The 24,879-nt window shown below is 44.0% G+C and overlaps 1 protein-coding gene across 2 annotated transcripts in view; it reads left to right on the plus strand.

Moving 5' to 3' along the window:
• Positions 1–2,651: 2,651 nt before the first annotated feature.
• Positions 2,652–24,879, plus strand: part of jag2b (jagged canonical Notch ligand 2b) — a 35,695-nt gene continuing 13,467 nt past the window's right edge. For both annotated transcript variants that reach the window (XM_068342527.1, XM_068342528.1), the window contains exons 1-9: positions 2,652–2,945; positions 3,666–3,983; positions 16,963–17,017; positions 19,728–19,985; positions 20,741–20,801; positions 22,759–22,889; positions 23,802–23,921; positions 24,035–24,148; positions 24,251–24,364. In XM_068342527.1, coding sequence (XP_068198628.1) covers positions 2,877–2,945; positions 3,666–3,983; positions 16,963–17,017; positions 19,728–19,985; positions 20,741–20,801; positions 22,759–22,889; positions 23,802–23,921; positions 24,035–24,148; positions 24,251–24,364 — 1,240 coding nt within the window. In that variant the 5' untranslated portion in view covers positions 2,652–2,876. The remainder of the gene's footprint in view (positions 2,946–3,665; positions 3,984–16,962; positions 17,018–19,727; positions 19,986–20,740; positions 20,802–22,758; positions 22,890–23,801; positions 23,922–24,034; positions 24,149–24,250; positions 24,365–24,879) is intronic.

The following is a 24,879-nucleotide window of genomic DNA, read 5'->3' on the forward strand; positions in this document are numbered from 1 at the left end:
GCATTCACACACACTCGTGACAGCGTGTGAAGTGTTCCAGTCAGAGCGGCTGCAGCTGCTCAGGCTATCGGTGGCCTCCTTTAAGGCCTATCTGACAGGCTGGCAGTCGCCTGATGAGAGGGGGACACAGACATGGAGGGTGAGGTGGGGGTGGGGGGGCCTACAGACGCTCTCGATTGGCAGCTTCTTCTTGTCCTATTCAGAAATAACATATTAACATTAGCATGGCTTACACAATGAAGATGGAGGTTATGGGATCATTTGCGTTTGTGAGGATTGATGTCATTTCTGGATCACTTTTTACTTCAAACGTGTGACCGGAGCTCTTTTCGCTATTTTTCAAATGTAAAATAAAACAATAGAAATGAATTAGGACGATTAAATTTCATTTATTGGACACCAGGCATTGTATTTTGGGTAACAATAGGGTAACAGCAAGTGAGGCAGAACAGAAGGTGCAGGTTTGGATCATTCAAATGGATTTTCATTGATAAAACAGGTTTCAACGTTCAGTGTTTTAGCAAAGTCGCCATGGCGACATCACCATAGGGTGTGCTCGGCCCTGGGCACAAAGCTACAACAACAGATGATCTCCTCGCTGCACAGGAAAGAAAGAAGTCCAGTTTTAGACGCAGACAAAAAAGTCCTTTGTCGCCATATCAACTAAAGCCTTTAAAACAAGCCAAGCGTAGCGCAGCTGTCCTCTCTGGTGCCGATCACTGTTCCATATTCTGCTGTGTGTGCAGTATTGATGACTTTAGACGTGCTCTGAGCAATCGTTATCACTTATTTAAACATTTGCAGGAATGGTCGTTTAAAGGAGAATGACCCCGGTAACCATCGCCCATCTGTCCAGAGGGATCAGGTCACCTGACCTTTGTGTCAGGTGAAGCACGGATCCTAAATTGAGACAAACAACGGCTGCTGGTGTAAATATCTGTATTTGTGTGCAAAGACAATACGCACATTTGTACCTGTGTATCTGCAGCATGAAAAGTATTTGTGTGTGTGTATGTGTGTGTGTGTGTGTGTGTGTGTGTGTGTGTGTGTGTGTGTGTGTGTGTGTGTGTGTGTGTGTGTGTGTGTGTGTGTGTGTGTGTGTGTGTGTGTGTGTGTGTGCTATGAGAGGGCAGGGCCAGGTTGGAGGAAGTAAGACAAAGTCAAAACAAATAAGGAGATGAGCTGGCATGACATTAATAAAATGTGCAGTATGTTCTTTACTACTCACGGGGAGGCAGGTGGAACAAGAGGCATCTGAGATGGATTTAGATAAGATTAAGATTAAGTTCATTTACATGAGAACCGCACTGAAGAGCAATTCTCACCTGTTCTTTCTTCACTGGAATATTTTACGCCACTATATTTCTACTTCACTATAATTTGGACATTTCAAAAGTGCTTCAAGGTTGTGGGCTGGGACCATCTTACCCAGTGTCCATCAGGATGGGATTCAGTCACCCCCTAACAGTTACAGGAAATGGATAGTTCCTTTTCTTTTTTCTAACATCGATTGATTTATAAACTTAAACCAAACAATCCAAAGGAAGACATCAACTGATCAATTAAAATATAGCTCATGGCTTTAACTTAGCAGCAGCAACAGTTCATTGTAAGCCTTGTCAGCAAAATTAGAAACACTTACATCTTTAATTTTAGTATAGAAGGTATGTTTAAGCTAATTCTATTGCTTTTTTTTTACAAATATTTGTGAAAGAAGTGCTCTTGTATGTAGAGTACTGTACCTGTATATGTATTTTTGCTCTACTTCTCCAGAGAAATTGCAAAAAAAAAAATGTCACAGCAAGAGCAGAGAAAAACGAAAAAACATCTAAAATTTGCTATTAAAGTGCATTAAAGAAACAGCCAAATACTTTAATTTGACTGGCAGAATTTATTTTAAACGTTTTGTCATACATTTTTGTTCGAGAATGGGGTTACACGACGGCTGACTCGGGCGGTAGAGGGCGCTCTAACGCGCTGTAATGACCCGAATGGGGTTAACGTGAGGGGAGCCGCTCGGTGCCGCTGGGCTCGATGCCCCCCCCCCCCCCCCAGGAGCCGCTGGTCCTGGTAGTTTTACTTTTTGTGTTCTTTCAAAACCAAGAACAAGCGAAGCTGAAGCAAATACGTATCTATCCAAAGTGACAAATGGCTTGTACAAAAAAAAAAAAAACATTTAAAAAGGAATTTTATTTAAATTATCATGATGAAATTAAATATATCCCAGAAATTTATCCCATTTGAAGGTTTTTGTTATTTTGTTTTTTTTTTAAATTTTCGGTTATAAATTAATGTTTGTAATGAAATTAAAGGGAACAATCAAATTGAATTTATTTCCTAAATAAAGGGGATAATTAAATTGAAGACCCGACCTCTGCTTTGTTCGCATGCTGTAATGAAAGCTCAACACGAACCCCGGTATAATCCAAGTTTTGGGAGGAGGAGGAAGAAGAAGAGGAGGAGGAGGAGGAGGAGGAGGAGGAGGGGGAGGGTTGGTGGAGGTTATTATACTATTGTCCGCCTCCCCATTCGGTTGGCTCGGAGACTGCCCGCAGGCCAATTTGTAAGTGGTTTGTGGAGCTGCCAATCAAAGCAGACATCCTCTCCTCAGGCTGGGGCCACGGAACATCTCAGTTGCTGTGTGGAGAGATTTGACGGAGGGACACTCCTGTTCATGGACCATCACTGCGCTTCGATCCGCCGCCTGCTCGCACACATGTACGTCAGTGAAATGTGGATGTACACGCCGGAGAAAATACGCATGTGAATATTTTATTTTTGCATGTCAGGAGAGGTGGAACTAGTCGCCGGGTCCGCGGCTGTTTGTCTTTTCATATCGCTTCTCTCTCCCTATGTCACTCTAATTAATCGGAGGCATGTGGAATCGCACCAGGATTAGGAATTGCTTCCAAATAGTGTGCCTGTTGTTGACGTGGTGGACGGAGGTAAGGTGGCTCTTTTTTTTATTTTATTTTTTTAAAATCTTCTAATTACATACATACATATCGGTGGGCATATTTTACAAAATAAATTGTAAAAAAAAAAAAAAAAAAAAGAATAAATAAGTAAATAAAAATTACCTATGTCAAAAGTTGGTGGGCGTGGGCAGATGTATTCTCTCTCTCCTGCGTTGCATATTCTTATCACCATTAATCGATAATTGAATTTACGTTGTGGAGCTCGGAATCATCTCACCATGATAAGGTTGAAGTCTGAGGAATTCAATATACTCTCCATTTTGGCTGCAATGCCGAGAACCCAGTGTGTCTCTATCTCTCTTTTTTTTATTTTATTCTTTGAGGGGGGCTGGGGGGGGGGCAATTAGGCCTGAGATAAGAAGTTGTAACTTGCATTGCATCAATTGGCTGCTGAGGCGCTTAATTTGCGCAAAAACAAAAAAAAAACAAAAAACCGCGCAATTCACATGCTTCCCGCATGGTGCAACGATTATTTTTAGGAATTCTCACCCAATCAGCGTCAAGATTTTTTTAAATTCATTAAAAAAAATTTTTTTTTTAAGGGATTCTAATTGAGAGCCGGACACCACTTTGGCTACTTATCCAGCTTTACGCACCAAATTTGAGCCGACACAAAAACCCCCAATGCTGCAGCCTCTTAATATAGGCCCGTATATAATTTAGTCTTTGTTAAAATGTTGTTTCTAGGTGTCCCAGTCAACCGGCTATTTTGAGCTGCAGCTGATCTCCGTGGAGAATGTAAACGGCGAGTTGGCGGACGGGCAGTGCTGCGACGGCTCCAGGAGCCCCCAGGACCTGCGCTGCACCCGAGACGAGTGCGACACTTACTTCAAGATCTGCCTGAAGGAGTACCAGAACGAGGTCACCACCACCGGCACCTGCACGTTCGGAGCTGGATCTACGCAAGTTCTCGGTGGAAATATGATTTCTTTTAAGAGCTCCAATAACCCAAATAAAATCGATGATGCTGGCAAGATATCGATCCCCTTCCAGTTTGCCTGGCCGGTGAGTGTGAGGTTTTACATGTCTCCAGTTAACCTTACTAGAGACTATTGCATCATTGGAATTTCTTTTGTTTTTCTTTAAATTTACATTAGATTCTCTCACATCCGGTATATCGTATCAATCCTGAGCTGGATAAAAGTTTGCACTTTCAGAATAATATTTATTCCTATATTTTTTTCCCCTATCCCACAATTCCATTGATGCTTTGCGGCTACTTTTTGGGTCACATTCATCTGCCATCAGAGTATGCAAACCTCATCAAAGGTAGGGGGGGTGGTCTTAGCTGGCCCTTGTCTTGATGGGAATTGAGACACATCATGCCTCACGCGGATCTGGTTGCAGCTCCGGTGGCTGGTATTGTCATGTGGGCCATCTTTTAAAGTTGTCCTGATATGTATGAGGCTTGGCTTTGTTCCAGTCCACCAGCTTGCACCTGCCAAGGCCATGATAGGGTAATTAGACTGGGGAAAATGCTTTTGATATGAGCCCTGGAGGAGGGGTGTGTGTGTGTGTGTTGGTTTCTCGTGTGGACAAACATGGGTGAACATTTCTAATGAGCAGGATTAATTTGCACGACTTCAACTTTCACACAGGTTGATATTTATGCGGTACATTCCGGGGTGATGTATGGGGAAACGGCGCTCGTTGGATGTGGGAGTGCAGCCGGCTTACGTGTGTTGGATGGATGCTCCGATTAACTCCGTGTTATCATGATGGATGACTGACATTACGCTCTGCACGGTGAAATACGTGTTCCGTCGAAGTGAGCGATCCCTCAAGGCAGCGGTTCAGCGCTGGCTGGTTTTGACACCTTCCCCCCCCACCCCCACCCGGCAGCTTCCTCTCCTGCTGTGGGTGCCAGGTGGCCCCTGGTGGCCCCTCCAGGGCAATTAAACTCTACTGCCGGCAGATGAGTAATAGCTGATGGGTTAGGCTCAGGATTAAGGTGTGCATGCAGTTTCAAGAACTAGTTCTGCAGCACGAGCAACACTTGTAGGCTATTGTGTCACAAGGAACTTGGAGTTCTTGTGCTTATTGAGGTTGGCGTAAGCTTTTTTCTTTTCTTTTTTTATTGATTGATTTGCACCACGTTAAGAAAAGCTAGCCTTCCCTAGAGGATGATTCAACAAAAGTTCAACCATGTTACGCAAAAAAAAAAAAGCAAATATCACAAGTCCCAGCTTGTAAAAGTTAAAATTCTTTGGTGCAGTAAAAATCAAATATCTCTTGTTATTTAGTCATGGCTCAGTATTGAAAACATGACAGATAGATAGATAGATAGATAGATAGATAGATACTTTATTAATCCCGGAGGAAATTGCATACCTTGTGGAATATCGAAATTGATTTATTCTTTTTAGATTCAGGGATAATTAGCTGGGGGTGGGAAATCGAGGAGCTAATAGTTTTGGGAAAAGCTTGAATTACTCTGAAATTGGGGCCAGAAGTTGGTGATCTCTCATTTCTAGGAAAAATCTTGACTTTCAGGTCCAAATAGCAAGAATCTGTTTGGACTGTCTGGTTTGAAGTTGGGTTTAAAGACCGCATTTACTAGCTGGGTTATCCAACGCCGGGGGCCAACCCACAAAGATATTTGAATTTAAACTGTGTCACGGCTAACGCTCCAAGTCACACTCCTAGTCTTTTGCGTTTCATTGACTGACTCCTCGAGGCGGAGGTGAAGGGGGCTATTCTGGTGTGTTGTCTCTCCGTTGAGCAGTAACTGATAACTGTACGCTTTTCCAGATGTGACAACAAGCCTGGGGGGGGGTCACTTGCTGCTGTGGTGTAGTCACTTTTCGTCGATAAAGAAATAAACACTCAAATTATTGGTCGAATGGGACAGCTGCCCATTTTAAGCCACGTGGAAGCTAGCGTGGCCCCACTTCCCTAAACCTTTAGCTATGGATACTTTTACCTTCAGATGTCACTTCCACAACATCATAAAATCTAGTTTTGAAAATCCAAAGGCATAAATCTTGCCAAGAGAAGCGTAGACCGAGTTGAAGACCTGGACTTACTTGTAAGTCGAGTACCTGTACAAGAGGGAACAGACCTGTGGAACCACCATTAATAATAGCACCAAAAAAATAAAATGACTGAAACTTGCCCAGAGCTGCTACCCAATCCTGTGTGGTCGTTCCAAGAGTAATGATCTTAAGCAGGTCTGTGCAAATAAACACATCATCTAAATGTCAATGAGATCATCTGGATCCAACAACAAAAGCAGAAGCTACAGATCAAACAAACCTGGCACACACACCTCATCCCTCCAAGGGTGTTATTTTTACAGGAGTGGGTTGAAATTATCCTGAAATTCTAATGAAATAATGAAACGTCATCTTCGTGATGAGACAAAGAAGCCACTCAGTCTTCTAAGGTAAACTTTAGAATTCTTGATGTGGTTGACGGCCGCTTACAGGTCCAACTACATGCATGCATTTACTAGCCCAGGGAGGTCTGATGCGAGTCCAGATTCAGTTACAGGCTCACATGAGACGGAAGTCCGGCCGGTCTAGGCTGGGGTGGGGGAAATTTCACCGGCAATTTCATTAGTGATCAAATGGAAGTGAGACGCGTCCTTCCCTCTCTTTTTAAGTGCTCACGCAGCAACAACAAAATGGAAACTCAATCAAGGCGAACAAGACCTCGGCTTAGTCAGCTGACTGCCGGACCCAATTAAGACTAATGTCATAGAGGAGCGGCGTGGTCACGGCTCTAGAACTTACATATGACTCTGTCCTACAGGAATGGGTCTTGCATTAGCCACAGAACTTTTACGCCAAAATTCATCAGCCTACCATTACCGCTTATGGTAGCTGGCATCTTTATATTGATTAATCGGTAGCTATCCAAAGCGGTTTCAGAAGATATGAAGCAATGGATTCAAACCTGTTGGGAAACTCTTGAGCGTAGGCTGATCTCTGGGGGGCGGCACCAGCATCAATAGTCTCTTTTCTGGCACGCTGGCAACGCAAGCCAGAGCTGGAAGAGAATCGCTGGAAGTCTATCAAACGGTGAATAAGCATCATGCAATGTGAGTTAAATCAGTCGTCAGGGGTTACATCACACTGGTGTAATGATAAGTTGGTGATATGTCTGCGTCGGTGTCTCCACAGAGGAAGATTTTCGCCCAAAATTGGCCTAATTTTTTCTCATTAGAGCTTCACTGCGCTGCACTCGACTGGAAGATGGGGGAAAAAAGGGTCTTTTTGAGAAATCATTGAAGTCCCAATTCAGAAAATTGAAGGGTGTTTTCAAAAGGTTAATTTGGAAATCACAAGTCTGTGGAGAATATTTTCAATATGTTATTAAAACCCATCATTTCTACTCGGAGGTAGTCTTGTAGGAGGGTAAGGTGTTCAACCCGGGCATCATCTGCCATGTTTGAAGAGGTTTCCTCTTGATTTCCTCTTTGAATTTAGCCACTAATGGCTACCAGCTATTTGTTCTGTTCGCACATGCAATATACTGCAGCATCTCGTCCCGTCCCACCATGCTGCTTCTTTTATAGAGATACCAATTCAACCTCTATGACTCTCTCAGTGCTGGAGCGATGATGGACCGCACAAAGGTTTTATTGTTCTCGATTTTTCAATCTCTACAAATGCAAGTCAGCTGTTGCATTTCCTGTCATTATAATTTCTGTTTCTTTCACACGGTCAACGACTGCTCTTTGGATACAGCTGTACTGTTGAACCCAGAAGTTTTTTCTTGTAAAAATGCACACAAAAAAATTCAATCTAAAGTTCTTTAAACAACATCTAAACTTGGATCATTGCAGTCATCAAGTAGGAAAGACACTTGGGTTGATTTGGTTTTCTGAGACTTGATTTTTTTTTTTTTTTTAGGTTCTCATTGTATTGATAGGGAAATGCAGGATCAATATCACGATAGGTTCTCAAGTTGACTTCAAACCACAGCACTAATTCCACCACCTCTACTTGCAACCTACTATGATTTACTCCTGATTGCTCCTGATGTACTGGGAATTTCTAACGCAACAATTTCCACATGTAGAAAGACATTTTTACTTCAGATAATTTAAAATGTGAGGCTTCAGGCTGCTATTTATTTCCTAATGAACTCATAAAAGGAATGAAGATTTGAATCTTTGTCCTGAACATCCATCTCTGATTCCACCGTTAACACCGGCTCCCCTGACGTTCACACACACACACACACACACACACACATCCTTATTATCCACCATAAGTGGGACAGACGCCTCGTCCGCGTCTCATTAACGCTCTCTGAACACGTTCTGTACGTCTTTGCCTCTGAGACCACAGTCACCTATATTTTGGACACACACACACACACACACACACACACACACACACACAGAACCAAAGACTGAAGCAGGCTGCCATGGTTAGCCTCACCTGATGTGGTTGGTGCCAGAGCTGTTGCTAGGAGACGGCTACATATGCCTCTAGTAAACAATTATCTGTGCTTTCTGCGGCTCCCTCCCCCCATCTTTCCCCTGCTGGTCCCAGGGCTGCTGCGTGAAAAGCCACTCGCACAAAGTCTCACCTGTGACTTTAACTCGGATCCGTATTGATTTTTGCAATTAGTCACCGAGGCAGAAATAACACCTCGGAGCTAAGGGTCTGATATTTGGATTTCAAGGCTGTAATTTCCTACACACACAGATTAAGGTACACATTCTCAGTGTGTATTATCTGTGTGTGTGCTGAGAGGAAGCTTTCTCTGGGTATCTGAAGCTTGTATTTAACCTTAGACAACAATATGTGTCTGATGCTCGCAAAATGTTCTGTAAATCATTACTTTTGGGTTTGAAGTAATTTCCGTCATACAAGTTAAGTCTTTTAACATCACATGGCATCACAAATAATCTGTTTTTTACGAACGCCGTCTGATTATTTCTGGTCATAATTACATTTAGTTTTCTTTTTACAGCGTGATCAGAGGTCGTCAATCAAACGTTTGACTAGAGCTGCTTTATTTTGACAAATTATAGTCATTTTTATTGAGGACACGATTATTTAACATGATTAACCACATTTAAAACAAAGACTTTTATTTAAAATATTATCGGTCGGGGTGAAGGAACGCTTGATATTGTTGAAGCTATTGCTCTTGGATGGTATCATTGTGAAACAGAATGTGGCGCATGAGTAGTTTTATCTTGTGATGAGCTTGTTTTCATTGTGAGAAGCCAAAATGGTAATAAAAAATAAAGTCAGATGACTTACCCAGCCCTATATTTGTTCTTAAATTTCCTTATTTTTTTTTAATTTTAGATTGAAGTTACGTTTTTTTATTGACATTCTGACTTCTGAAAACCACTTAATGTGTTTATTGGATTGTTCCTAATGTAGTTATAAAGTAGGACTTTATTCAGAAATGTGTGTTACACTCTCCCTTGTGTGCAACTATAAGTGATTTCTGTGATCATCTGTGTTTTCACTGATGATGCTTTCTTTCACTTTCACTTGTCCGAGACTTGTTTTTGTTTTTGCTTTGCTCAACAAGTGTCATCTGTAGTTTGTGATCTGGACCGCTGCCCTCTGGGAACTCTCACACTGACGCCCATCTGCCTCTGACTGCATCTCAACATTAAAATAGATCTGTCATCTGGTGTTGATAGGAAGCTGCAGGGTTTTCCTTCGACACCTTTCCATCATTCTCTGAAGTGATGTTTTAACTTCAGCTGTCGATAATGGTTTTAAAGCTTGCTCGAGCGTTTTTCTTGTCAACCATCAGGAATCTTCTGACTGATTAATTTTTTGCAGATATATTTTCGTCTGCTAAAATGCACCAGTTTCCCTCTGGTCGTGTCCTCCTTACCTCATTAACATCCAAAGCGAGCCCAAACCGCTTGCAGACCTGAAGGTAGTCGCCTGAACAGTCGACTATTTCACAACTTGCATTTCCTACTGCTAAGACAGCAAGGCTGTGTCAAATGAAGCATGTTGCAGCACTCGTGCTAACAAGTTAGAACACCAACAGGTTGCTCATACGTAGAGATTTTGCAGTTGTCTGCACATTTATCTAATAAGGATGCAGATTCCATCATCTAATCTGCAGAATACGTCGCAAAAATGAAAAGGAAAAGCTACAAATGTGGTCGTGGCGATATGCAGGTGTCCCAATATCAGTGGCGCCTCAGATGAAATGCATACTGTGGTCGCGGTTGTATGAAAATGCTCTGACTATTCCTGTGGAGGTTGGTTACCCTGGTTTAAGCAAACGGATGCTCTGTGAATGAACCTCATGCCAACTGGCTTCCTTGTCTTTGAATGTGTAAACCAACATTCAAATTGGTTCTGGGATGCAGTAGAAATGCTCCAACAGGATCGCGATGGGAGGCGGACATTTAACAGGATAACTTTCCCTTTTGTTGACTAGCTGCAGTGGTTTGGATTGTTGATGCCGATGATTGCGGTCTCTCTACTTGCCTCAAGTACGGTAATCAAGACCACAGTGAGGCAATGATGTTGGAAAGCTGGCTGTGCTTTAAAAGGATGTTGAACACGTTTGCCGTATGCAAAGCATCATGGGTGACGTGAGCACAGTGAGACAACAATATGTCTCAGCTTGAAACTTGGAGTTAAAATGAAGATTTTGCCCCATCGTTGGGCCACATTTCTGGCTTCAGTGAAGACTATATTTGCTTGAATAGTTCAGACCATGTCATAAAACGTTGACACCAGTGTAAAAGCACAAATTCAAGGAGCCACAGAGCCTCTAAGTCAGCAACATTTGCAGGCTTGTGGAGAATGTTTATCTTTGATAGTTCTGATATAATAAAACCAAAATTCTAAGCTGTCCTATCTCATAATGTTACAAAAAATACTTAAATAAACTTCATGATATTGATTTGAAGTCATATAATCCAATCCTATTAAGAATTCAGGTTTTAAGCTCTTTTGTAATATAACGCTGAACTTTAAGTAAGGTGGTGGAATATTTACAGACCAAATAGAAACTTTTGATCAGCTGTGACATTTACATGCATGTGTGTACACCAAAGAACAATTTATAGTAATTTTTTCTTTTAAAATTTACTGATTTGATGTATAGAATAAATATTTGAAATGTCTGTTTTTACTCTTTAATAGTTTAGGATACACAGAAAGTAAATTTTTTTTTGTGTTTCTGCATGTGTGTGTTTCTATTGTGCCTCTATTGATTTCTCTTTGAATACACCTTATGGGTTGCTGTGGCCAACTGCTCCTGGTGTGCAGGTGCTACAGGGTCCTTGTGGGGGGTAATTAAAGTGTGTCATTACACGGCCAGTTAAATTGTCACTGTACCGTGGAACCTGTTTGAAATGATAATGGCGCTCAGCTGTAAGCTGTCCTGAATTGCTCAGCAGTCGGAAGCCCTGTTGCTGCGGATCACAAATGAGCTTGTTAATGTTTCTGAGGCGCGTCTGTTTGCTGGAGTGTTTCTGAGTTCTGTGGTAAAATTAACACCTGAGGAAGTATCCGACAAACATCCGTGAGAACACTACTTCAACCTGATTGTCTGGAACCTTCTGTTGTTTGTCACATGTTTCATGGCCCACATGACGATGAAGATGAGTCTCGGGTGTCGACGAAGAATTGAACTGTGATCACCATCCTTGTTAGACCGGTATCATTTGGATATGGAGATGCGTGATAATAGCTAAAATATCAGCTTATTGTTAGTTCTCATGACCTGGAACTTTCTGATATTGTTTGTCATGTTAATATAATATTCCTGTTGGCAGAGCCTGAAAAGTCCTTTTTATTTCCTTTTGTAGCTTCATTCTTTTTCATACATTTGCAACCCATTATCGATTAAGGCATGGAAAATATTTCCATTTCAAAGCATGTAAGAATTTCATCTTGGCTTGTTTAAATATTTCAAACATTAGACCTGCTTCCTTTTTTTTTCTTCTGTTTTTTACCACAATATGTTCAACCTTGTGTGTTCAATCTTAAATTACTAGAGATCTTATCTGACACATCTGTGGTTTGAGTGTGAGGTAGTTGGGTTTCTGCGTGTCTTTGTTGTGGTCCGGGATCATGTTAGTTAATTAGGACTTGGAGGGGAGGGGTTTGTTGTAATGGAAGTGCGTGGGTTTCGGGTAACGACCCTGTTGGCATGGTAGCAGCGTGCTCAATGGGCCGTGCGTATGCGAGCACAGTCGGTACACACCGTCCAGCCAAATGCCTTGCCTTGAATGCAGCATCTCTTGGCACACGACTCAAGTTGGCACGCAACTCGAGCCCCCACCGCTCCCACCCCCACCTTTCTACCCAGCAGAGATATGACATCCATCCAAGCTGTAATCTGCTCTCTCAACCACACTTGAAGTGTGTAGTAGTATAAATGAATCATTGGTCAGTGGTGCTTGTCGCGTCTGCGGAGTTTCATTCAGAATTAACAGCAAAGGAACTCCGGGTCATAATTATTCCCTCAGGTTGAAGACAATAAAATTGGCTTCTTTTTTTTTTTTTTGTTTAATTCAGTTTAGGGTCAGTTGACAAAGGAATCCTTGGTATCATTTCATTAATAAAAAAAAACTTTGCGTTTTAGTTGTTGAGTCTTTACTGATTTACATGTTTGAAATTGACTTCATACCAGTTGAACCCCAGATACTCTGACCAGCCTTTGGATTAATGATTGTATATCTGGAAGGGAAGTTTTTTAGTTCCTTCTTCCTCCTGAATTCGATGACCCATACAGTAACACTTCTCTTCCTACCAACTTCAACACTACAGTCCGATTCTACCGTTGTATGTCTTTGATTCTCGGCACCAAACAGATTGAGAAAATAATCGAAAAACGCATTCAAATCTAACCTCCAAGAAGAAATAACTGGAATTTGATTCAAGTTCTTGACTGTAAGAATCTCTTTTTATATATATACCAATAAACCAAAATATCAAACGGGCAGTAGTATTGCTTGCTGCTGTGCCCACTGACCTGTCTATTTACCCAAGATGGCGTAGCTAGCTGCCCCTGCTGGAATAGTGTAGACTCAGCCCTAGTAAAACCAAAAGCTGGGATTGACATCACAGATTAATGAAGATTACATGCAGCGATTACTGGCCACGGGACGAATTGGGATGACCTCATGTCCCATCTGAAGGCAATAAATCAGGAGATGTCAGCGGAACTTCCCACGGAGGAGTTGGGAAGTGGAAGGTGGACATTCAGGTCACATCTCAATGACACGAGGACGAAAGCCGCCCAAGGTGACATGGACTGTGTTTAGGGATTACACATGTCTGAATTTTACAATTTGTACTAAAAGGCATCAAAACTCTTCTACTAGGAAAACCACCAAAGCCCACTCAGCATTAATAGTCTTCACTTTCCCCGAGAGGTAGAAATGATTCAAACAGTCCTCTCATCTTCAATTCAGACGTGCCTCCATTGATACTAAATTGTTGGCAAACTGCGATTTGTCATGGGATTAAACACCAGGCCTGGGTCTCACATTCGTTGTGTTCTTCAGAGGCAAACATGCACATCACCCCACATGCAGAACGCTGACCCTTCTTTAGAAAAGAAGCGTGCAGATCACATGCTTAGTGACCCCAACCTGCCCCAGCTTCCTCTTCCCGCTGCCACCCCTCCGTCTTCTTCTCCTAGCTCTTTTTATTTCAATGGCGGGCTTCCATTTATTTCAATGGCGGGCTTCCATTCCGCTTTTTCTCCCCTCATCGGTCGTGGGAAACTACACCTGTAGCTGTCCCAGACATCATCGCGACATCCGTTTGCCTTTACGGGTGACTGTACCTGAATTTGAAACAAATGAGGTTTGGTTCATCTCCTGCCATGCGATGCACCCGACTTTGAAAGAATTCTTCACAAAACATCCAGTGTTTTTCACCGTGCGCCCCCGTTCTCGACTTGAAAACTAGGATTTCTCTGAGTAAATCCTCTAATCCATCAGGGGAAGGGCTGTGTTGGGTTTTGGAGATATGACAAGGGATTCTTCGTGGTCTTAGATGAAGCATTGACTTTAGGGGAGGTTAATGAAATTAGCATATTTTCTATGATGTAACACTATTGGATAGAAGATTAAGACTTATGCTTTTTGCCACTGCCAGACTTTCCAGACTTCATCCAATGAGACTGTCCTGCCCTGCCCTGGCTCAGTAGCACACATGCTGACACTTATTGTCCCTGAGCTGACTGTCTCTCTTCATTGACAATGGTTTTGATTGGGATGGGGGGTGAGTTATGGTGTTGGGACAAGGGTCTTTGTTCGACAGCCTTCCCCTCCTTCCCTCCCCCACTCCTCTCCATTATCCCCTACCCATCCATCTATCTTGTTGGAACCATTTGGGCAGCTGTCACTTAATCCAGCTAATCACAGACTGGGATGGTCTGTGGGAAACTAGTCTAGTCCCTGGCTTTGCTCGACCTCAACATGCACCGACTCGGGAAGTATTTACTCAGACCTTTGCAACATGTAGGCATTTAACATGCCAAGGTTTCCAGTGAACCAAAAAGGGTGGGGGTCATAATGAAGCAACCTGATCTTTATTTGATCCCAGAGTCTCACTAAAAGGTCTGCAACACAAACATAGTCTTGATGAATCAGGAAAATATCATCTATGGATCTCTTCCCACTAATGCTTGCACTGCGAGTTACCGCTCCTGTTGTGTGCATTGGCATATGTATCCACCCACCCACCCACCCACCGACCCACCCACATGCTCAGACTGGGGCAAGCTAGCCCATCCTTTTGTGGTAGGGGGAGGGGGAATGGGTGGAAAGGTCAGAAGCCGAGCTACATGTCGTGGGATGATCCACGTTCATGTCAAATAATCCATCTTTGAGGCTGCATCTGTTGTGTGTCTGAGGTTGAGTGCGATGTGCAAGAGCATCCGGTAACATCAGCATCAAGCATTGTTCCTGCCCCCCCCCCCCCCCCCCCAAAACCCCATTTTTTCTCTAACCAATTTTTTCTAATTACACCTCTTCTCAATTTGCCCCCTTCCTCTGCCTAGTTCTGACCCCCTCAGTAGCTGGTCTCACACAGCTGTACCCCCCATGTGTCCGAACTCTGATCCGAACCTCTTAGCTCACCCCTATCCCTTCATCTTCCATCCCCTTCTCTTGTCACCCGTGGTCGTCCACAATAACACTTCCCTCCCCTTCCTCCCACCGCCACCAACAGCCAGACAAGCCTACTTAATCCAACAGCCCAGCATCAGCCAGCCTACCAGCTTGTTGGTCCCCCAGATCAACGACGCAGACACACACACACACACACACACACATGAACACACAGATACCTTTCCCACTCCCTCGTTTGTTATTTCTCTCGCGCTTGATTGAAACGACCCTCAAATACTCGACTTAGGTTGGGGTTTTTTTGTGTGTTTTTTTTGTAGCCCACCCCCTAAAGCCAACATGCTATCAATGACATACAGTAGAGGTCACAGCAGTCACACTGTGGCTACTACAACTGTCACTGGTGATGACGTAATGAGTGTTATGTAGGTCAACTGGTTGCCTAGCGGTGTGCCCTGCAACACACCAGCTAGATTACTTCTGTGATGCTGGTTAGCCTGGTTACTTTTCGTGTGTGTGTGTGTGTGTGTGTGTGTGTGTGTCGTAGTTGTGTTCAAGCCACTGAATGCTTGGGCTTTTGTCACATCATTGAAAAGATTAGCTGTTGTTTGTTCTAATAGCAGATCCCCTAACATGTAAGGTATCTGTTTACTCATACTGAAATAAATGTGTTGGTTATATTTAAAAATTTATTACAAATAGAAAGTAATTATATATAGAGTTGTGGCGTTTGTCCAATAGGATTGGACATCCAAGATAAAATTCAATCTGCTACTAGAGGTTGTCGTTTGATTAATGTTGATCTTTTGATTCAAACTTTAGTCGGAAATTTATGAAAATGTCCAACCCTAGCTCAGACATATTCAGTTAAAACAAAAAACAGTTCAACTTTACATTAAATAGATTTTTATCAATCACTAATTACTCAAACACCAGGGGAAACTCATTTGTTAGTGTGCTGCCACTGTTTATACGTACAAGTTGGTGTAAAACAAGATAATCCCCTTAGCTGCTGAGTTACCCCACTGTCTGACACCCAAGGACGAAGCTAGGCAGACTGGGTCTCACGCAGCTAATATTGGCAAAGTCACCTTCTTAATCGACATCGTACCTGCAGAGGTGTTATTTTTCCTGAAAACGTGACGCCTAGTTAGAGGGTAAACCATCACATCTGGTCTCGGTGATCCTTTACGCCGAGAGATCGACAGTTTTCTGCACCTCTTTGGTTTACAAAGAACCAAATCATGTCCCCAAGTGATTTCAAATAGCGTAGGCATTCTACAAACAATTGGTTGTTGTTATGGTTACCGTATACGGTGATACGGCAGAGGCTCACCATTGCATAAACCTTTTTGAGGATAATAGACTGGAGTTACTTGTCATTTGCTTGATGCATTGGTAAAGTATGAGAGTTGTCAAAGTGATGCCAAAGGTTCTTCTGGTGAAATGTGTTTATTTGCTTTTAATGCCATCACAAGTGTTGTCGTTGTGAGGTTGCCAAGGTACCGAGGAGCATCCAAGGCTCTCAGCTAAAAGAATAATCAGATCTGAACTCTGGTCTTAAACAGTAGATGACAGATCTTCTCAGGTGTTGGTTGACTAAGTAGAAACAGTCCAGGGCGGGGGTGGTTGTTGTTCCATTATTTCTGTCCGTCGGTTTTACACCTTCACCAGGAATCTTTACTGTCACACCTAAGCTCTCTGGCCTTTTTAAATTGATTGGATTTACTCATGTTGCTGGGAAGTGATGCTAAGCTACGTAGCAATGTACACACCACTGTTCATCCTTCATTACCGTAACGACTAAGGAGTCACTGCTGTAGTGTTGTTGGTTAAATCATCCAATCTAAACGATCTTTTTTTTTTGGTTTTTTATTGGACATGATGGATGGATTTCTTTTGTCCTCATGTCAGGTGACTGACTTGTGTTGTTCTTCTCCCCTCCAGCGGACCTACACACTGATCGTAGAGGCCTGGGACTGGGACAACGGCACACGCAACAGTAAGTCCAAATGAAGCCTCTGTGCTTGTTTTCACGATAATCAACTCGCATCGTTTTGTTTGCAACTGTTTCTCAGTTGTATTTTCCAGTTTAGCACTGCGTTTGAATCAGATAACTTGAGTTATGCGTATTCATGTTTCAAGTCAGAAATAGAAACTGGAGTATAATCCTTGGTTCTTCTTGGCCATGTTGGCTCTGGCGGTCACTTGTGACCAGCTGCATCCTGTTTCCTTTGCTTATGTCCGCTGGGTGGACTCCTGTGAAACCCCTTTTTCCCGTCCGAGCAGTAGCTCAGTCTGGGAGGAAGTGGACCCATTGAATCCTAAAGCGTCTGAACGTGTGGACGGAGCTTTGATCTGTGGAGATGGTAACACATGACGCAGCCCTCTAATGCATTATCCTTTCTTTTTTTTTGCATGCAAACGTGCACATTATTGCATTTGTGTGCCGTTCCATCCGCCCCAGTCTAAACCATACTCCTCATTCATATGAAGTCATTGCATCCTGTTATGTCCGTAACATCAAACGCACATCCACTCGTGAACGCAAACAATGGAGAGGAAATAGATTGTGACATCACAGGTTTGATTGGACCGGACAGTCTTACATGTAGTGGTTACCTCGGATGAGTCAGAATGATGTGAGGCTTAAATGTGGATTTTTCTGACAGCACAGGTTCAGTGATGGTTGTGATGGCCGACACCACATCACAACCACTGACTACTGATTTCGTTGAGTTATCACCATCCAGTGTCAGACAACTGAGCCTTTTTTTTTGTTTTTTTTTGTTACCGATCTGGTATTGAGGTGTCAAAAATACATTTTTCACATTAATGATATTGTAAAAGTCAGTGTTTGTTTGCTGAGTTTTCTTCATGGCTGAGTTTGTCATTCCACACCTGTTCCATTCTGTACCTGGAGAAGGTGCTTTAGATTTTTACATCATTTTACACTCCTTGATCGATCAATTTTTTTTCACAGATTCATTTTGAAACAACCTCGCTGAGGTTAAAAGATTATTATTTTAAGTGATTTCCTTTCAGGAATGTCTCTCGTCTCTTGTTCTTCGTCTTTTTTTACATTCAAAATGAAAGAATTAAAGAAAGAATGTGTGGATTGCTAAAAATAAAAAAATAGATTTTTGGCGCACAAAAAAATGTTGGAATTCATGACGCCGTGTGTTTGTAAGACAGTGGAAGTTATTCTCTGTCCTGAGTCAGCAGCGGCCTCATGGTCCGATGTAAAAGCGCGGCAGTGTGTTGGTCTGTCACTGAGATTCCTCTCCTCCGGCGTCACGTCCTCCAGCGCGTCTCTCTTCCCTTGCCCCTGTGTACTCAGGAAAGGCAGCCGGCTGTTTTCCTTGTGTTTATCGAGCAGGAAGTGGAGTGGACGGGGCGGCCGGGCTCAGTGTTTAGACACCGAGGTAGCAGAGCCCGGTTTGGGCTCAGAGCCCATTGTTCTCTATCTGGCAACTACCGGGAGTTATTTCTGTTATTTTTGCCTAATTCTGTCTGACACTGTGTCAGCCCACAGCAGTGGAAGCTTTCTGCTTTCTCACTTCTAAACGTCCACGGTTCATTGCAGCCTGAAAACATGAGGCAAAGGAAATCGTGGACCCCCCCACTCCCCCCAATTTCCATAGAGATTGTTTTTCAGCGTGGATCTGACTGTGATAAAGATTGCTTTCTTCGGTAGAAGCTGGAGCTGCGTCGAGTCAGACAAGAGGAAAACAATTTATCGCAAGTGTCGTGTGTGTGTTTGTGTGTGCGCTCCAGGCTAAATGATGGCAACCTCCCAACATGACAATGCACATGGAGTGTTCTGAGGCACTGACAATGTGCTCCGTCACCGGATAATGGATCTGTTTGCAGATGATGAATGTCAATTGCATTCTTAAAATTCAGTTAGCACTTTGTATCTGGGTGATATTCCAGTCTCTATCTGATGAGTCAGAATGCATTACCGTATCGTACGAGGGAGCGTCCTTCCTTTAGGAGAGTCAACATTGATCAGCGTCACTGTTAGTGATTGTGCTTGACTGTTTGTGACCTTTTGCCAGTCTGTGATGAATTATCCTTAGATAACTTCAGCAGATGGAGACTTTTTAAAAAAAAATTTTTTTTTTACCGATTGTGTTTAAAAAATTCAGTCAGGAATGATCGCTGAGAATTAGTCTTATCATTGAGTCCTGGGTTCTTAGACTCCTAAGGGAGATCATGAACAAAGAGTCAGCAGTGAAATGAAAACATCCGTGGAGTTCAGACAGTCCAGGTGGTGGTGGTGGTGGTGGATGACTCTGCTGAGATGGAGAGGCAGATAGAGACACTATCGACAATGACAGGATGACGGTGAAATAGACTTCCTGACTGAACTCTCAGGAGTCCTTTAAAAGTTGGGAACGTAGAGCTGAACCGTGAATCAATGAGACTGACTTGGTAGCAAACAGTTGATTCATAAGTTTTATTGTTTCTGGACACCAGGTGAACCAGGTTGGTTCTATTTTGGTCCTACAAGACATTTTTGGCTGTTCTGTTCACCGGCTACAATGGGCAGTGTGTGTCTGCCGAAACTAGAAGCTAAAACTTGTTGATCATATGTTAGTTTTTACGAGGGGATACTTTAAATACTCGTCTACATGTTGTCGTGTGAATCCACTAAAAACTGTCCACATCTTCACGCCTCCATCTGCCTCCGTCCGGTTTTCCTTCAGGCGAGCAAGAGCTGCTGATTGAACGTGACGTTCACACCGGTATGATCAACCCCGGCGACCCCTGGCAGACCATCCCTCACGACGGGCCGGTGGCTCGCATCGTCTATCGCATCCGAGTGCGTTGCGATGAGAACTACTATAGCAACAAGTGCAACAAGCTGTGCGTTCCTCGTGACGACTACTTTGGTCACTACGGCTGCGAGTCTTCAGGAGCCCAGGTGTGTCTGGAGGGCTGGATGGGCCCCGACTGCAGGACAGGTGAGCTCGGTGCTAAATGTTATTATTATTATTATTACATTAAAAAATATGCGGATGACTTTTTTTTTTTTCATCTCGATTCTTGCAAGATCGCTTCTTTTCAGGGTTTTTAATTTCTGTATTCAACCAATTTATTGAACCAACAATTAATGGATTTGGTTGGGGGGGGTTCTATCCCCAATCTTTAACACAATGGTGTGTAAAGTGTTCAGGGTAATTACCTTAAGTCATTGGAATCTTAAATTTAACACGTGTCAGTAAATTCAAAGTCAATATACAAGTAACTTTCGAGAATCCAAGCTGGGGGGGTGGGGGGGGTGTTCATGGTTGTGGGTGGTGCTGGAGTGGGGGTCCACACTAAATCACCCGATTGACCTTTGAAGAGGAAGGGTGAAAAGAGGAGCGTTGAGGAGAGGGGTTGGTTTTTGTGTTTTTGTTTTTTTAAAAGGGGAAGGGGGGGGGGGGGTTATTGTTGTACACGCCAGCTATAAAGTTGTCCCTTCTCTCGCCCCCTCAACCCCCAATCGGGGGCGTCATGAATTCTCACATCTAGTTAGAAAGATGGCCAACAAATGAGCTGCTCCTCCCACCCGCTCCATTCTCACCCACCCACCCCCCCCCCACACACAGATCCTCTTTCTTAAAGAATGATTTCTTTTTCATGAGAATAAATATAATGATCTGTGGCTCCTAAAGGAATTTAAAGAACACTCATAAATTCTTCCCGGTCTCTCCTCTTTGACTCTTTTCACCAGCGATCTGCAAGCAAGGCTGCAACCTGTTACACGGCAGCTGCTTCGTCCCAGGAGAGTGCAAGTAAGATTAGCATCGATATCTGTTTCATCTATATGCAGAAATGTCACTTGTGTTGCACTTTTTGTCGATGTAACGCCTTCATAAAGTGTAGAATTCCGTTTTTTTTTTTGTATTACGCATGCCGGTCGTAACTTTTCAAAGCACTGAAAATGCAACTGTAGACGTGTTGGGCATTCCCAATTTGAAGCCGAACCTGTGAAAGAAAAGAATTTTTTTCCACACTTGCCAGATGGAGACACCTTCACTTGTTGTAGCCTGTTGTTTTCCCGCGCCTGCTCGTTCCTCTTCCCTTTTTGGGGGCATCTCCACCTTCGATTGGGAAGAAAACGGGAAACACCACGCCTGCCTTCTTGTATTTTTAGTCAACCTGAAATCCTTCCCCAGAATACCAAAAGCGTCTCGTCCTCTCTCTCTCTGTCTGTGTGTGTGTGTGTGTGTGAATCCGACTACCCATTAAACGTGCTGCGAATTGTCATATGCCTTCCCCATCCGCATTGCAGTCCTCCTTGGAAGGGAAGGGGGGGCCAGGAAGGGAAAATTAGTATCCCACTGTGCCGTGAGCGTTTCACTAAATGGAAGTGACAGTAGATCAAGTGACGTCGAGTTGCCCCCACAGGTCCCACGTTTCCCGGATGGACTACATCCCGTCGTCATTTGTAACCCTTCTCCCCCCCCCCATCCTCACCTGCCAGATTGGGGGGGGGAGGGGTGACCAGTTTTACGTTTTTGTATCAGGAGGACGTCTTTAGTTTGCAGACAGACAACAAGTCACCGTCGACAGGAAAAGGTGAAAAAAAGGAGCAGCGGGGAGGAATCTTCCTGCAGCAGCATGAATTTAAGTTGAAGCCTCAGGTCCCGTAAAGTTGGCATCAAACCCCCCCCCCCACGTATCCTTTCATTCCCTTTTAATTTATCCGTTTCACAGCTCTGCCCCCTGTTCGCTACAGGCCTTTTTCAGGAGCACAAAGCCGGTGCGTGCCTGTTGTTTTGCGTCTGCATTGAGGGTGTTTTATTAGCACACACTAAGGCTTGTTCCGACATATTTGTAAAAGGATTACTTCCCAAGAATCACCTGGATTAGAAAAAAAAACCCCAAAAACGTGCACATTTTCCACCACTCATGCAACATTTCTCTGGAATCAAACATGGATGATATCCAGTGTGGCAAAGAATTTAAAAAAAAAAACCCCACACACACATTTCTTCTTAATGTTGCTGCTCTATTGCTGACAGACCCTGTGAAGCTAATCATATACAGTGGAAGAAGCATGCAAAGTATTCCCTGATGCCCCCCCCCCCCATCTTGAGAATGACGGAGCTTTCCAAAGGGCCTCGTCTCGGAGAGAGAAACAGCGGTGCCGTCTGCAGGACGCTCAAAATAGCATTCAATTGACAAGACAGCTGGCCCGGCCGACTCCCCCCCCCACCCCTCCACCCCCCAGCCTTGGAATAGTCGCGCTGCTGTCATGAAGCCGGAGGCGTTTGCACACTTTACACACCGTCGTCTCCAGCCACCCCACTCTCAGGACCGCCGTGCCACCCTGGTAGCACTTAGCCACCCCCCCGCCCCTACCTACCCCACCCAGACTCCAGCATGAACACGGGAGCCGCTGGAAGTATTCTTAACCCCTCCTGCCCTGGAATGTCGCCTTCCACTAAGATTAGTTGGCCGGGTAGGGGGGGGGGGGTAGGTTGACGCAAAGGCAGATACAGTATTAGACGTGTTTCCACTGTCGGGAGGATCGGGGAGGTCGCCGCAGACGATAGTCGGCCCCCGTTGTCCGGTTTCATCTTTTTATGATGTTGGTGATTGGGTTTGAGTCCCTTCATTGTCTTCATTCATCTGCAGCACAAGGAGGGTGTTGTTCTTTATGTGTGTACAACATGCGAACAAAGAACCCCTTTAAATCACAACGCCAAGACGTGACCACGTTTTGTCGCGTGTGTCACCTGACAGGTGTAGCTACGGCTGGTGGGGCCAGTTCTGTGACGAATGCATGCTTTATCCCGGATGCGTCCACGGGACCTGCACCGCGCCCTGGCAGTGCAACTGTGAGAGGAACTGGGGCGGCCTGCTTTGTGATAAAGGTACGGCAGGATTTAAAAATGTTCTCGTTTTATTTTAAAAACCTTTTCCAGATGCTGGCAGGGACCTCCAGCCCCTCCAGCTACTTTTTCCTCTATATTTGAGTATCAAGTGAAGTTGAAAGATAAAAACCTGTTGGATAGACATTGTGCTATTATGTACTAAAAAGTGCACGAGTTTTTTTCTGTGTTTGAGAACGAAGCCTTTTCGTCCTTGTCTGTATTTTATTTAAAAACTGTTATTCACGCATTCCAAGGTAAACGAAGGAGAGAAATCCAGTTGGCTTCAAAATCCTGAGGGTGAATTTGTCAGTCAGGCTGAAGGAAAGGATCTTTAGATGGTGAATCATCAACTCCAGACAACGGGAGAGGAGAATTTTGAATCCTCTTCTCTGATTGGACGGCTGAATAGTTTTATTCGTCACTCTTTAGGGGGAAGTCGTCCTTTAACCGAGCAATCAGATGGGGGGGGGGACGGGACAGTAATCCCTTGCTTGTTTGTGATTCAAGATGCACGGTTTCACTACAATCGCAGATTTTTAGGAGGTAGTCACGTGACATCGTACGCGCAATTCAATTGGCTGACAGCTTCCGAAAGGGCGCTGTGTTCCGTGATTCTCTGAATGCGGCGCACTTTCGTGAGACACAAAACTGCTTTAAACAGTCGATAAGAAAAAGGTCATACAGATAAAAAAAAGTGGTTCTATATCAGTATGGGGAGGATTCATAAATGTTTAAATGATAAAATAAATAGTTTGTCGTTATATCGCGGAATTAGTTTTTTTCACGGGTGGTCCTGGAACGCATTAACCGCGAGTAACGAGGGATTACGGTAGTTATTTTATAGCATTTCCAGATGAAAACATCAGCGTTGCTATTCTGAGGACCGTGATGTAAATGAATGTCTTTCTCCAGATCTGAATTACTGCGGGCGCCACCAGCCTTGCGTCAACGGCGGGACCTGCATGAACACCGAACCCGACGAGTACAACTGCGCCTGTCCACGAGGATACTCGGGCAAGAACTGTCAGATCGGTGAGAACCGGCTCCGGCTGTTTCTATCCAATTAATCACGTATTGGGAAAACAGGAAGTGATCCAAAGCATCGTTGATCCGACGCCGTCGTTTTTCTATCCACGTCTTTGCAGCCGAACACTCCTGCGTTTCCAATCCCTGCGCCAACGGCGGCACGTGTCACGAGGTTCCATCCGGATTCGAGTGCCACTGCCCGCCTGGCTGGGAAGGCCTGACCTGTGCCAACAGTGAGTCCACTTTGTCCTCAGAGCTCCTGGTGTCGCCTGTAGTAAGAGATAAAATACAGGAGGGACTTTCTTTTCTTTGTTTTATTTTATTTTATTTTTTAGATTTGGACGAGTGTGCCGCCAGCCCTTGTGCTCAGGGTGGAACCTGCATCGACCTGGAGGATGGTTTCGAGTGTGTGTGCCCTCCACAGTGGGAGGGAAAGACCTGCCAGATAGGTGAGACACATACATACACACACACACACACACACATACACACACACACACACATACACGCACTGGTTTTTATGATCATTTTCACCACTAGAGGTTAAAGAATAGGATGTCCCTCATCCTGGATGTGTGTGTGCTGTTTGTTCAAGCTCTAAGGCAAACAACAGACGGCCTCTGAGCCTCGACGCCCAACATCACTCACGGCTCGGGATAAATGAGCAGCGGGGCGATGTTGTGTGTCTGAAAGCGGCAACCCGAGCCTCGTGGCTGGAGTACTAGCTATCGATATCCTGCAGGAGCTGGCAGCTGCACGCCGCGTTTTTTTTTTCTTGTTTTTTTTTTTTTTCTCAATGGCCGTAGGAGCTACGAGCGCGTCTATATCTGGGAGTTGGTCTGTCGCCGGCGGCAACGGCGTTCCTTTTCCTTACGTCCGTCTACGAGAAGACGGGCACGACCGCCACGAAGCCAGGAAATGGATTTCGAGCTGTAAATGAAGACGGTGTGTGTGTGTGTGTGTG

This window comes from Antennarius striatus, chromosome 19 (assembly GCF_040054535.1).
Source record: "Antennarius striatus isolate MH-2024 chromosome 19, ASM4005453v1, whole genome shotgun sequence".
Lineage (NCBI taxonomy): Eukaryota > Metazoa > Chordata > Actinopteri > Lophiiformes > Antennariidae > Antennarius > Antennarius striatus.